The sequence below is a fragment of the Nipponia nippon genome, unplaced genomic scaffold (assembly GCF_047370975.1).
Source record: "Nipponia nippon isolate SJK-2023a ecotype South Korea unplaced genomic scaffold, ASM4737097v1 scaffold_6, whole genome shotgun sequence".
Classification (NCBI taxonomy): domain Eukaryota; kingdom Metazoa; phylum Chordata; class Aves; order Pelecaniformes; family Threskiornithidae; genus Nipponia; species Nipponia nippon.
In genome coordinates this window covers 49,789,126-49,803,319 of record NW_028262380.1, presented here as the reverse complement: position 1 = coordinate 49,803,319, position 14,194 = coordinate 49,789,126, and the positions used below count along the sequence as shown (strand labels likewise).

At 39.6% G+C, this 14,194-nt stretch overlaps 1 protein-coding gene across 5 annotated transcripts in view; it reads right to left on the bottom strand.

The window, feature by feature from the left end:
- Positions 1-14,194, bottom strand: part of SH3D19 (SH3 domain containing 19) — an 86,095-nt gene that overhangs the window by 11,063 nt on the left and 60,838 nt on the right. For all 5 annotated transcript variants that reach the window (XM_087736304.1, XM_087736306.1, XM_087736305.1 and 2 more), the window contains 7 exons: positions 11,866-11,973; positions 8,344-8,456; positions 6,069-6,127; positions 3,479-3,743; positions 2,225-2,293; positions 845-917; positions 397-527 (listed from right to left, as the gene is read on the bottom strand). In XM_087736304.1, the coding sequence (XP_087592430.1) occupies positions 397-527; positions 845-917; positions 2,225-2,293; positions 3,479-3,743; positions 6,069-6,127; positions 8,344-8,456; positions 11,866-11,973 (818 nt within the window). The remainder of the gene's footprint in view (positions 1-396; positions 528-844; positions 918-2,224; positions 2,294-3,478; positions 3,744-6,068; positions 6,128-8,343; positions 8,457-11,865; positions 11,974-14,194) is intronic.

The window sequence follows — 14,194 nt, the reverse complement described above, 5'->3', positions numbered from 1 at the left end:
AAGGACAAGAAAATGAGAGAAGCTGGGAGATTGAGGGGAGACACAGAAAGCAACCATCTTACTGAGTGTTGATTCTTACATGCAGCTGTGAAAAATAGTCTGCTCTGTAGACCCTGAGAAACTACCCAGGTTAACAAAGAGAATCTGGTGAGAGCCGTGATTTTCTCACTTGGCTTCAAATTAACAGCAAAATAATCCCCATAACACAAGTTGGTCGTGTCAAATCAAGCATCTTTCTAATACCATACAAAAGTTTATATGTCTTCTGTGCTGCCAGAGGGAAAAGAGATTATCTAAATACAGAATGGAGTTAAACACAGAGCAGCCATAGTAAAATAGAACCAGAAAACAAATGCAATAGGATCTTATGTAGCAATATATACAAAGCCTACATACAACTACTTTAACAAAGCTGGCAGGAAATATCCCTGTGCGATTTCCATGTTTTCCTCTGTACCACTCGGTATCGATTTTCTCCAAAAGACAAACGGTGTCTCCAGAATGAAGGTCCAAGTCATCAGCATGCTCTGTAAGACAGCATCATTTCCATTAACAGTAGTTGTCACACTCCCTGATTTTCTCTAAGTAAAACCTTCTTAATATAAATACCACAGACAAAACCAGAATGAGTTTTCAGAAAGTCTTAATTATACTTGATAAACCAGTTAGCTTTAACTAAAAGACTGGCCCAACTATAGTTAAACCCATGGATTTGAACAACTCTACATGCAGACCTTGCATGAAGCTCACTTCCTCATCATGTTTTAAGCTCCAATTCCTAAGAAAATTCTCATTTGAAAGTCTTGCAGTAAAACAAGCTTCCAGAATATTCACATTTACTTACCTGCAGGAAAATCATGCAGGACTACAGCATGAGGTGCACTTGTGTCAGAAACTTTTGGAGGGTGATTTGAATCCTGACAACAACAAATAAATCCAAGTAGATTATAAATCATGGAAGATAGTAACAGAGGTTGTCTGTTACATACTCTGAAAGTAATTTTCTGACTTTGGACACAATGATGTTCTGGTATCAGAGGAGTAGGCCACCTTTGGAGGCAACAGTTAGTACTGGTCACACAACTATGGGTCTGAATTCTGTATGACTTTCACCAGCATAAACTAGAATGCATTTCACCAAAATCTACTTTTGCGCCGGTAAAAGGAAGGGAACGCATGTAACTTTTCCCAGTACAGACAAAGCCTCAGCTATCTCTGTGGGTCAGAAATCTGGAGCATTGATAGCAACTCTCATTGCAAGGGGTGTGGCCAAATTTTGCACTACTGCTGGGTCCTGTGTGCCGCCAGTTACCCTTCCTTGCTCAGAGAGAACATCCCAGCCCATCTCCCCAGCACACTCAGCTGGGGCAGCACATCTGCTGACTGCCAAGCCTTTTAGAGGGGCGAGCAAGCCACTAGGCCTTTGCTTACAGGAAGATAACACTGAGGGGAAATGACAATTTTGTTGTGGGATCTTTATAAAGAGAAATTATATTCAAAATGCTGAGCCTCTTTCTCTATCCCACCCACTGGGAATTTTTAGACTGTACTGATGACAATCACTGTGTGTGAATTACACTCAAAGTAATTTCATTGTGTACGAAAAACCCAACCAAAAAAGCCCAACATGGACAAAGATAAGGCTAGAATAATATGAATTACAACAGATAACAACAGATTGCATAGAAATCTATTTCAGCCATGTAGGTTTCTGATAATAATCAAAAAGGCTGCTCATAGCTATAATTTATACTAGCTATTTAATAATAATACAGTCATGCCCTAAAACCAGGTTAGGATCTGTAGAAGCAGAGAGAGGGAAATACTTGGAAGTCCATATGCCAAAGCCAATTCACTGATATATCACGTACAGCATTTCATAAAACTACTCGCTTATCTTTTGCCCACTTTTCAGATACTCAGCCAAGGGAGTGATTATCTTCCTATGAGACAGAGAAACTTTACCAGTTTCCTCTCCCTTCTGGCGCTCCAAGTAATTACTGTTGCTCTGCTCCATAAGCAGAACGTCCCTGTGCTATAAGGCAAATCACCATTATTGAGTTTTGTTTTGGTGGTTGTTTTGTTTTTATTAAAGAAGCACAAGGATTTAATAAACCACTATTACATTTCTCAAGTGTAACCTTTAAAGCCTAAAGCACTTGACACTTTAACGCAACAGGAGTCTTGCTCATTAAATATTTATCAGCAGAAAAAAATGCCTTACCTTACAGGACAGTTCTCCAGTGTTCCTGGGAAGACAATCTTCCTTGGCAACTCCAGGAGGCATAGGTAGCTTGAATAGAAACAGAGGCAAATGGAAAAGTTTGCTCCACTTCAAAGCACCTGAAATTCCCACTGCAAGTGGGAACTGCCACTTCGAGAAACCCAGGTGGTGTCATCTGCTTTAAAAGTGCATTAGCCACCTAACTGGTATCATACCATATGGTACATGATGTTCAGCAACACACTGACACAGAAATGTACTCATTTGTCATGGAGGGCACTGGAAAAACAACCTGGGAGGAAAGTTTCGTTGACAGTAACACCTGAGGGCATCTCATCTACAAAATATATGTCACACATTTCTTATGTAAATAGGTGTGGCTACACCAGAGAGGAAGCAACATGCTTCCCTTATCTCAAAGCTGTTCCTACTATCAACTTAGATACGTCTTTCACTCTCTTTCTTGCTCCTCTGCTCCACCAAGGATCTAAATGCAAGAGTGAAGATCAAAATGGTGGCAACAGAAAGCTTCCACTTCATGCTGAATGTTGATGTTGCTCATGCTACGGTTGTGTGGGTGCTTTTTTTGACAACAGCACTTTTTCAAGCAGTCACCAGCTCTGATCACTGACCAATTTCAAGTATCTGAGGAAAGACTCTCTCCTTTTTATCTCTAACGTTGATCCATTTATATTTAATATTCCCTAACAACACAGGCAATACCAAAAAGAAACATTTTTATAATGAAAAGGGATGGCATCAATAGGATGAAAATGTAAGATAACTGATGTTACATTTCTCACTCTTTGCAGGCTTGATTAAGCAAGGTAAATGACTTTTTAAGTTCTAATGGTCCCCAATTTTCTTAAGCATTTTGACATATACAGGGAAAGCCAATATACAAATGCAATTATTTAGCATCATTTTAGGTGCTGTAATAGAATTCAGAACCGGTGACTGTAAAAAGAACCCCCAAACCTCATGCATTAAAGATATAGAGATATATATATTAAAAAAACCATATATACACAAAAATACACACACATATATCTATACTTCACAAGTATATATTGTTTTCTCCAGTATTACCTTACAGTACTTATTATTATTTATCCATTAGTATTTTCTAAGGAAGATTATGCTGATAGATGCACTTTGAAAGCCACATCATAGTAACCTACCTTACTACGTTTTTCACTACTATTTTAACCAGCACTGTTTTATAAACAAGTCTCAGAATATCTCAACTCTCACCATGTATTTACTGTAGAGAGGATGACCTGGTTTAGGTCTAGGAGGTAATGCTGGATCTGGATTTTTAAAGACTTGACTTTTTGCTCTCTTGGGTCCCAATTTGAACTTGCTGGGTTTTTTATCAGGAGCGATGACAGAAGTAGATCGCGAAAGAGCATCCTTCTGGGAGGAGGTCTTGGCTGCAGAGAGTTTTGGTGGAGGTGGCCTTTTAGGAACACCTTTAGGTGGGGGAGGTCGAGCAGGTATAATTTTTCCATCCACAGGCCTAAAAATTGGGCAAACAATCAGAGAAATATGCGTATTAGTAAGCCTGCCATCTCATCCTCCACCACAGCCCTAGCTATAGATTATGCAATAAGGAAACGTGACTCATGACGACCTGGGCTGTAGTGTGTGTAGTATCTGAAGCTCTCCAGGAATACATGAACTTTTCAGATACTGGGACTGGATGACCAAGTCCTTAAACAGATCCTTTGACTACATATTTCCAAGTCTGCTCACCACTTTCGTTTATCAATAGCTTGCCAGCTTTCTCAGGAGCCCCCTCTATAAGCAGGATTTCTTTCAGCCATCCACCTTTAGAAAGAGCTTTGTCTGAAGCTGCCTCAGGATGGAGTTGCTCTTCTTTAGTGAAAGCCTTGAGAAGCTCTGCTGACCTAGCTGGTCTTCAAGTATCAGCCTAGCTTATTCCCTGGGATCTCACTTACCTGAAGTGACTTTTGGGCCTCTGCTGAAACTCATGACATAGACACCACTTTGCACAATGGCATCAATAGCAGAATTTACCATTTTTATGCAACAGGTGTCTACTGCAGAAAGAAAACACCGGTGAAAATACTCGAGTTTTCTAGCAACGCTGGAGGTACCACACTCTCATTAGTGTACCAGTAGTTTAGAAACCAAAATCAGAGACCAGTAAGTGACAGCATTAATTTTTAAAATAATTTAAAATATCTAAAAAAATCCCCCTTACTAAGCATTGATTTAAAAAAAGCTGCCTATACAGCACACACGAGCCATGATTATTAGAATCAAAGAGTGTGGTGGCCAAATCAATAATTTGCTAATTAAAAAATCACCTCTGTTATAAACAAGCATTATGTACATAAAACTTTGGGTTCCTGTTATTGAGAACCCTGGCACTAACACTATTCCACAAATACAGTATTGTTTGTTATTGGGAAATCTTTGGCCAGTTACTGCAAGTTTCTGCTACAACCGTCTCTCTTTTTTTCATATAGTGTAATTCAGCATAATTATTTGCTCGCTTGAATTCCTCAAGGATCTGTAAAAATTATCAACCACAACAAATGCGCATTAGTGGATCTTTGGAGTATCCTTCTGGCATATTTTGTGAGTGTCATCCACCACTTGAGAAGATATTAATGCTCTACTAATGCTCCTGATAAGAGTTCTCTATTACTATTTGAATATGGATTATTTTTTAAATTAAAAAAAAAAAAAAATTCCACTTCTGTTCAACTTCCACCTCTCCCCTTTTTTGGCTTCATCCTAAACTAAGCATTTTTAATATTGACAAAAGGGGAAATTCCAAGTTAGACTGCATTAAATCTGGAAATAAACGAACAGGCAACTCAACTAAACAAGAAAACCCTAACAAGCAATTCAGAGAATTATTACTGCTTACTTTAAAAAAAAAAAAAATCCATTTCAGCAGAAGAGTGAAGGGACAAAATGTTTGTCACAGTTCCAGAGATCCTGGGGAGAATCAGAAATGCTCTTACACTAAACAGAATGGGGGAAAGTAACAAGGCCATAAGGGGCAATAATGAGGTGTTTCCTTGGGGGTACAACCACATTCTTTCCCATTAATGAATACTTGGTAGCCTAAGTCTAATAACTGAAAGATTCTCTTGTCCTGACACAACAGAGCAAACTCTTGTGTTTAAACCCACAGATTTAGAGTGCAGATGCTGAGATAGCCGCAGTGGGCTAGCTAGCCAATGCCTTATCTCCCCCCAGTTTGTCTCTGGCATTTAGTGAACCTGAATTTAAGGCTGCTCCTGCTACTTTTGCCTCTGCAGACCTTCTTTCTTGTTGGTTCAAAAGAATAAAAAAACCCAAGTATATCATTGATTCTGCAGCTCCCCAGGGGTTTTAGGTCTGAAGTGAACTGTATAAACTAGCCAGTGTTTCTGGGAAGGTGCTGGCCCAGCATCTGCCCTTTCCAGGGCGGCAGCATCTGCCACCTCCATTCCTTCACCACTCAAACCTGGCCACAAGTGCAAGTGCTGTTGATCAAAAGGTCAGCAACATGCAGGAGGGATGTTCTACGTTCAGCTGTGGGTGACAAGGTTAAAGATGCAGAAAGGAATGACTGTCAGCAGCCACTGTACATTAGCTGAAGAGCCAAACAGCTGTCCTCCTATAATCTCCCTCCTCATACCAATAATGTGCAAACAAGTATTAATCAGCTAGCAACTTGGTCCTGCCTATTTATTAGTGAGCATACTACCTACCCAAGCCTATTGAGTTAGGACTAGAGTTGGTAGTGTCTACGTTGAGACTAACTAGGCAAACTGGCTCAGAAACACCACTTTTAAGTGAGTCATGGAAGAATTGCACTTACCTTGGGGGTAGTACAGGTTCTAGCTGAGGCACTCCACCCTGTTCTGAATGATCCAACTCCTACAAAGATTCAGAAGAAAAAAGGCATTTCTTTAATCCTAAGACACAAAAGTGATCTTGTTTAAATGATGCATTTCTTATACTAAATTATATCCTACAGGCAGGAAAAACAAGAGTTTCTGGAAATCTGGGAATAAAGTAGTAAGTATTCTAGCATTTTAAAGTCTTGTTGGACATAGAGGGAGATGTAAATAACCTGGCTGACTACCTAAATCACAGCTTAAATTGTGCATTAGGTACGACCCAGCCCTCTTTTCCTACTACATGGGAGTCAGGGCTTAAGAGCCAAATTCAGGAGAGTCATACAAATGTACAATTTCGCTGTCCACAGGATTCCAACTGCCACAGTTACATTGTCAATTTTGATTTAACTTTGACAGGTGAAACACTTTGAACAGGCTTAAAGCAGAAAACACGACATTGATGCAACTCGCACAGGACAGCGTCTCTTGCAAATAACATTAGCTCTCATTAAAGAAGGCATCTAAGTATGTTTCCTAGAGATCTAACAGATAAACCCTGGTGAATCTTGCTTTGGCAGATTAAGGCGTCACTCCTCCCAGCTGCCCATCCTGACCCTGCCAGAGATTACTACCCTGTAGCAGAGTCAGCAGAGGGGAACATGGGCCATGTCTGAAGGCCTTGGACCACAGTAACGGATTAACAAGTTACCATCCTTTCTGCCTCCTGCTGTTCATTTTCATCCCAGTGCCAGAGAGTACTGCCAGTTCTGCTGAACAAGCACAGCTGCTTGGGACAGCGTGGTAAATCAGAGCGCTGAATCTGGGTTCAAAAGTACCCTTTTGAACCAGTAATTTTAAATAGCTCTGAACAGTCTTGTTTACCTAATTAGGGATACATGTGCTTGAAATTGGTAAACAATTTCTGTGATTTTTCCCACCTAGAAAATACCTAGATATATTTTGTAACAAAATTTTGACCCTTGATTAAGTCCCCAGATGAATGATCCTGATTAAATGATCCTGATTAGAAAGAAAACAACCTGCCACTTTCAGATGGGGATGTTATCCTCATACCAAAAATTTTCCTCTTTTGTGTGAAAAGGAAGAAATCCGTACCAACTGCTGCTTACAGTCAACAATTTTTAGTGTTGCTGGTTAATCACTTCCACTGACAAACAATACTAGTTTTAGAAGCACAGAAGTTCTTATCTTTCCAAAGATAAGATTTAAATGTTTCAGTGGATTCAATGCAGTCTTTTTCTTAAAAAAACCCTCTGAAGCTTACACACACCTGTCACAATAACCTGGATGACATTGTAAAAGTTTTGGGGTTGCATTGTATAAAATGTTATTTAACATCTTGGATTGGAAATTATTTTTTCAGCATTATCCAGAAAAGAGGGGACCTCTATGAATAGCCTCTTCAATCATGACATTTAAAAACCCCTTTATCCTATTAGCAGAGGTAGCCACAAAGACATTTGTTGGCAGCTGTCCATCTAGGGAGGGCTTTTGATTTGATTGATTTGATCTTTTTACTGCCTGTGCTTTCCACAAGATTCTCTGCCATTCTTGCCATTGCAGCACTCAATATTTGGAAATTCTACTGTCATTTTCTAGTTTATTTTAATTCCCTTTCGTAAATCTGTGTCAAAGGGCGTAGAGGATACACAGCTACAATGTCTACTGTTACTATGTGCTCAGGAGCAAGGAACAGAGCCTTGCTTTTGAAAATAGATGGTTCTACTCAGGCTTTGGCAGGACCACTAGAAAACAACTAGAAGGAAAGAGCTGAAGAAAGCAAGCTTCATTAATCTACAGAGAAGTTTCCTCTGCCTTGAAATCAGCACAGGCACTGAGAGGTACTGTGTGCATGAAGGTAAAAAAATACATTTCTAAAGGACTTTGACATTATTTCGCTATGTAAATCTCATTGGACTTTGAAGCACTTTGCAGTGCTTTTGAAACTAAATTGCAGAATATCCTGATTCCAGCTGCTAAATACAGAAAATTGAAGATAGATGTGATCAAAGTTTAGTAAAATCAACAAAGTGCTTTTCATAACTGACAGCAGTCTAAATTACCTAATTAAATTAGAGGATGCAATTAAAAGAAAAAAGCCTTATATTTTTGAGTAGTCCTTTTCATCCTTTGGTCCTTCAAATAACTTACTTTACAAATGCTTTAGAGTCACAAGAGATCTGTTAACCAAAGCAGGCAAAGCTGTAATACAGGAAAACAGTTCTAACTTACCACTTTTTTTATTAGGTCACCACTATTGGGTTTTCCAACTGTGATATCGGAGGTGTTCCCAATAGGCTTTTCAGCGGGAAGTGGCGGAGGGCTATGCAGGATTTCATTTAAAGCTGTAAAAAAACCAAAAGTTCCCAAATGAAAGTCTAATTAATAGCTTCTTTACATGAACCAACAATAGGTAAGGGAATCCACCTGGGTTTGGGGCATTTTTTTGTGAATGCAACTTCCTTTCTCAAAACCAGAGCAGCCAATGGGCAGGACCACTTAAAGACTAGTGAAGAGAAAAGGGACGTGAAGGGAACATTGCAACTCTGAAGTTCACTTCAGGAGTACTTCCCATCCTGCATAACGGATCTTCACTTTACTCTCAGGACACCAGCAAGTTATTCTAGGGTTTCAGGGTTTCAGCTGCAATACTTGAATATTAGACGAGTAGAAGAATTTCTGCCCCTGGGAATGTCAGAGTCATTACTGGATACCCTGAAACACCATCACCATCTCTCAGCCACATTTCTAAACTGGCTCACTTTTTTCAGCTGTCAGCTCCTGGAATATCCTTCAGGCTGGAAAACAGCTGAGGGTTATTTCAAGTAACCCTGAAAGATCAGGAGACTTGGACGGAAGAATCTCCAGAAAGGTAAAGGCAAGAAAAGGAACCATTGGCTGCTATAAAATTCAGGGTCACAGAAAGAAAACAGAGATGGAAGCTCCCCAGTAGTCTTTACAGAGCTAAGCAAATTTGGGACACGGAAGAGAAAACAGTACAGCTGTTACTAGGCAAGAGTGATGATGTTCTCAGTCTCAATAAAGAACACAAAAAACTGCTAATTATATGACATTTGCTTTCAACGTCTCTGCCATTGAAACCTGGGAAGCACTTGGACAGGTTTTGCCAGCATATTTACCAATCATTTTGTCTTTATATATTGGAACCTTGCCATCTATTTTACAATGTATTTGCATACCAAGAAAATTCATTTAATACAAAGAACTTCAGGCACTTAAGCTCTTCTGACTTCCTGCCAGTCTTGGAGTTACGTAAACATATGTGTAGACAGCCTGGACATTTATTGATGACAAAAAAAGAGGAGAGATTCTAGCCAAATGAAAACTTTCAGTTGTTCATTTCATAAAAAGTACTCTCAACAAAGAAACAACACATAGGAAGGAGAAGTGTTGTTTGTTTTTGACACCTCAGTTGCATTACTATGATCTAAAACACTGGTGTGATGTTTTAAAATGGATCAGTTCAAGGATAAATCCCTTATTTTTAGGAGCAGGTCACAGTTACCTTATTGGCAGTGACCAAGCACAGGGAAAAGAAGTTAGTGAAATCATCACTCTTCTAAGCTAGTATGATGGATGAAAAGTAAAAGCAATACCTGACAGTAATTGCAAGAGAAATCTTCTCTTATCATACCTTACTGATATATAAAAAGCATGAGAGATTTATTTATTCACACCACTTCAAGTCTTGATATATACACAGATGGCCTAATTTCCTTGCCGTTACTCTTTATAAGACCAAAATTAAAGGAAATAAAGGAAGGGGAAAAAAAAACCAAAACAAGAACTAGAAGGCAGGTGTTATTTTCAGTGATTTCTAAGTGCAATAACTGAAGTGGAAGTTTAATGCTTCCTTTCTAATCACATCTTGACAAAAACACTAATGCAAAATGATTGCTTTACTGGAGTTCAAATTCTTAAGCATCCAGCTCTGTCCCCTTTTTGGTAGTGCTGGCTGGGAGTTTTTTTTGTTTATTGGGGTTTTTCTTTTTGGTTTGTGCTCGTTCCTGACAGAATTAATCTCCCTCCATACCCATGATGGTGAAAGACCCCTTGTACTGAGACCATGTGGCCCTCTTACAAGGTAAATCCTACTATATCCATGTTATACCTTGGCCCAGTTGTACTTTTCTCATTTTTTAACTTTTAACAGCTTACATTTCTGCAGCAGCTCCTATCTGACAAAAGGCTACTCTGCTTTCTTGGAACCTGCTTCTGTTCCTCCACATCCCATGAATCTTCCAGCCACAAGACTCCCTTAAAGGAGTCCTTCAGACCCCTGTGATAGTTGTAGCTAAGTAAAGTATGACAAGCAGTCTCCTGTGGAGACCACTAGGGAGCAGCAATGGACCAGTTATCTACAAGTTCAAAATAGAATCCTGCTCAGGGAAAAAAAAAAAGAAAAAGAAAAAGAAAAAATAATTGTTCAGGTCTTTTTTTTTTTTTTAAATGTAAATTACAATTTCCTTTGTAAAGAATTATGTCTTGGGTTCTTTACAGTAGTTCGTAAACATATTCATCCCACTGAAAAAAACCCTCTTATTTATGATTAGATATCAACAGAAAGACTTCCTCATAGTTTTATCTTTATTCTTCTTAGCATTTTTAATCATTTCAACTGCATTTCTCGCATATGCAGAGGAAAAGAAAACCTAGTATTTTAGCACTGGGGTGGGTTGGTGGGGGAGCAGGGAACTCAGGAAATAGTGAGAGAAATACTTAGGAGAAAAGCCACCCAGACATCTAGTTGCTAGAAGTTGGTTCTACACCTACTCAGTGTAGTAAAACATGATTTTGATATGTGAGTCTTAAGAGCTATCTTGTGACATTTATGCCTACGCTTTGAGGATAAAACATAAGGCTAAACAGAAACAAGTATGTACTCTAGCATACAACGATCAACACAAAGACCTTGTGGCTCTCTGATAAATTTCCACTTTGAGATATTGTCAGTGTCATTTGTAAAGCTGTAAAGGATTAGAGGTAGAAGGCATTAGGGATACGGTAACTGTCAGAAAACTATAGTCAAGACCTTGGCACAAAATTGAATACATCAGGTTTTTGCATCCAAGTTCTTTCATGCCTTTTTTATTCCCTCAACTGCTACCAAAATACTATTGCTTAAATGGCCACAGATTTCAAATCTAACAAGGGTCAAGGGAACTTTTTAATGTAAGCTGTGAAAACTATGCTTACATCCCAACTAAGCTGTGTTTGAAGCAAAGATTAATACACTAATGTTGTTCCTTTGACAAGTGGGGGCACTGCTCCCAGGAAGCTTGGGAGCAGCATTAAAATATACTCAGCTGATGTCAGAACAGAAGTCAATTTGACCAAAGGCACAGCTTAGTGAGATGGTTTAGCTGATGAAACAAGCTTGCTTCTGCTGAAAGGGTCTCCTCCAGCTCTTCCCTGCCAGCCTTTAGATTCCCCTCACACACCATTTCACCTCTGATATGCATTAGCTCCATAAGGTTTGAGGGACATCAAACTTAGCACAAGGGAGGGAGCCAGACGAGGTAGCTGGGAGCCAGGGAGGGGGGAACATGACTCCCAGCTATTTCTCCCTCCCACCACAGCCCTTAGGTTGGCTCCTCCTTGTCAAACTATACCAAAGGATTCCTGTGGCAGCTAATACAGCTAGTAAACAGCAACTCAATTAGCAAATATTGAGTCCCAGTTAAAATTATTTTCTGACAGAGATTTCTCAGACAATTTGGGAGAAGAACTTACATTTCCCGGGTTTAGCTGGGATTCGGATCACAGTGGGTTTCCGGGCTAAAGCTGGTTGAGCTGTCTGTTCCTTTGCAGGTTCACTTTTGGTGAGAAACTGAAAAGGATCTAAAAGGAAAAAAAAAAACCAACATATTTATTTGTTGAACACTAATCTCACTGGGTATTGCTTTCATTATTAAGGACATTTATATTTCACGCCCAAGAAAGTAATAAAAAAAAATATATAAATCAGGCTGATGCAAATAGTGTGCTCAGCTCTTTGTAAATAACATGTCTTTTCTGTACATCTGCATTCATAGTTCACTTAACATAAACATGCTCCAGATGCCTTCTGGGATTGTATAAGCCACTGAATAAGAGGAACTGCATTGCTTGGTAATAAGGACCTGAAATCAGGATGGCTTTAGGGAAACGTTTTCAAAGCAGTTGCTCTAATATGCAGACATAGCTGTGAACACATTCGCTAAAAAGTTTTAATCAATAAAATCTTGCCAAAGCTAAACAATCAGCACTGCAGCAGATAAAATGCCTAGAGAAACAAAACAAAACAAAGCATTTAAATATTACTGATTACAAAATGTCTTTGCTGTAGAACAACTAATTCCCTGGAAGATTCTGCATCATTTTGATTATAAACCTGGTGTCATGGGGGAGACTGGTTCAGACCAAGGACGGGGAGTCGTGCCTGAGCTCTGCCCTTGCCTGTATCACTCATTCCTCTACAAGCCTGTCCAATCATTCCATCGGTAAGACAGGAGCGATGTTTTATATGCTTCATAAACTTGAGCACTGGTCTCTTATTAATAGGCATGGGAACATATGTGCATGTAGAAGGCAGCTGCAAAAATAGTTGTACATAAATAAAATCCAAATCAATAGGTTCTTTCTCAAGTACACCTTCCCATCGAAGAGCAATACTTCATTTATACCTCTTCTCTGTTGTTACCTTTTCCTCTGACATTACCAAAAACTGCAGTAAAATGGCAACGCTTAACAGTATCGTAAATGTGTAAAGTAGAAACTGGAGAAGCACTCCGGACAATAAATTCTCCATGACACAAATTCATAGCCCCAACAACTGAGTTTGATCTCCTCTGGTGGCCTTTTTAGATGTGTAGCTCAATGAGATGTTATTTATGGAGTGTCAGAGTCTCAGAGAGGAAGTATGCTGGGCATCTCTTTAAATTCTTCAGGACTTTTTACAAACACATACCCTTTCCCAAAAGTACCGCCACACTTTCTGACAAAGTTGGAAGCCCTGTGTTTGATAAAGTTTTATCTTCAACACCTATAGAAAACGATTTAAAAAATTATGTAATATGAAGTCATGATTTCTTACAGATAATTTTGGGTAGTATAACATGCTGCAGTTATCAAGACACTAAAAATCTGTGTCTGGGAGTATACCTAAGATTTAAGAAAATCCAGAAATACAGCATTTATTTATGAACAACCTAATTAAAAACCTTTTAGCCTTTTAATTAAAAAAGCCTTGGCATTTTTAGAGAGAGAGGAAGAAGACCAAGTACATCAAGCTCTGGTTGGTTTTTATTTGTTGGGTTTTTTTGTTTGTTTGTTTTACCAAAAATAAGCCCAAAGTAATTTCACAGAAAGAAAACACGGTGTAATATTGAGCTGCTGAATCACAGTGTAATGGACTGCCCTCCAGCATGCACATGGCTTGGTGGTCACAGCTCCCCCAGCCTCTGCTGCCGCTCCTCCTTGCCGGGCACTTCTGCCTGCAGCTGGCAGCCCCCTCTGCCCTCGCCCCCAGCAATTGCCAGCTCCCGCTGCCAGCGTGCAGCTGTAGTAACAGCAGGGACAACGTGCCGCAGGGCCCGTGCGTGCTCCCCCTGCTCAGATGTCCACCTCCCACTAGCTCCTTGCTTAAGGCTCTCTTCATAGGCGTATCCATCACGTACAGGTGTGCCATGGGCGTTTGTGCCATGGTCTCCCTCAAAGTCAAGACATCTACCTGCCTACAGGCTCCCCAGAAATCTGCCTGGGTACCTTCATGACCCATTTTAATCACGAATCAAAGCACATCCATTTCTTCTGTCAGGCTGCTTGTACAACAGCTTTGAGCATACACTTCAGGTAGAATCATGACAGGTCAATGATTTGTCTACAGCTAAAGGTATACAGGCTATAGTTAAAAATAAGCTCTGTTACCATCTAGACAGAAGATGGCTCCATCACGTTGTGCCCAAAGACACTGGCACTTCCAGAAAACAGGCACAGGCAACCCACAATGTTTTAGAAGGTAAGGCTAAAACTAACATCTTGTTTAAGTTACAGATTCGCACTAGTCGGTAAAAGGTTTAGG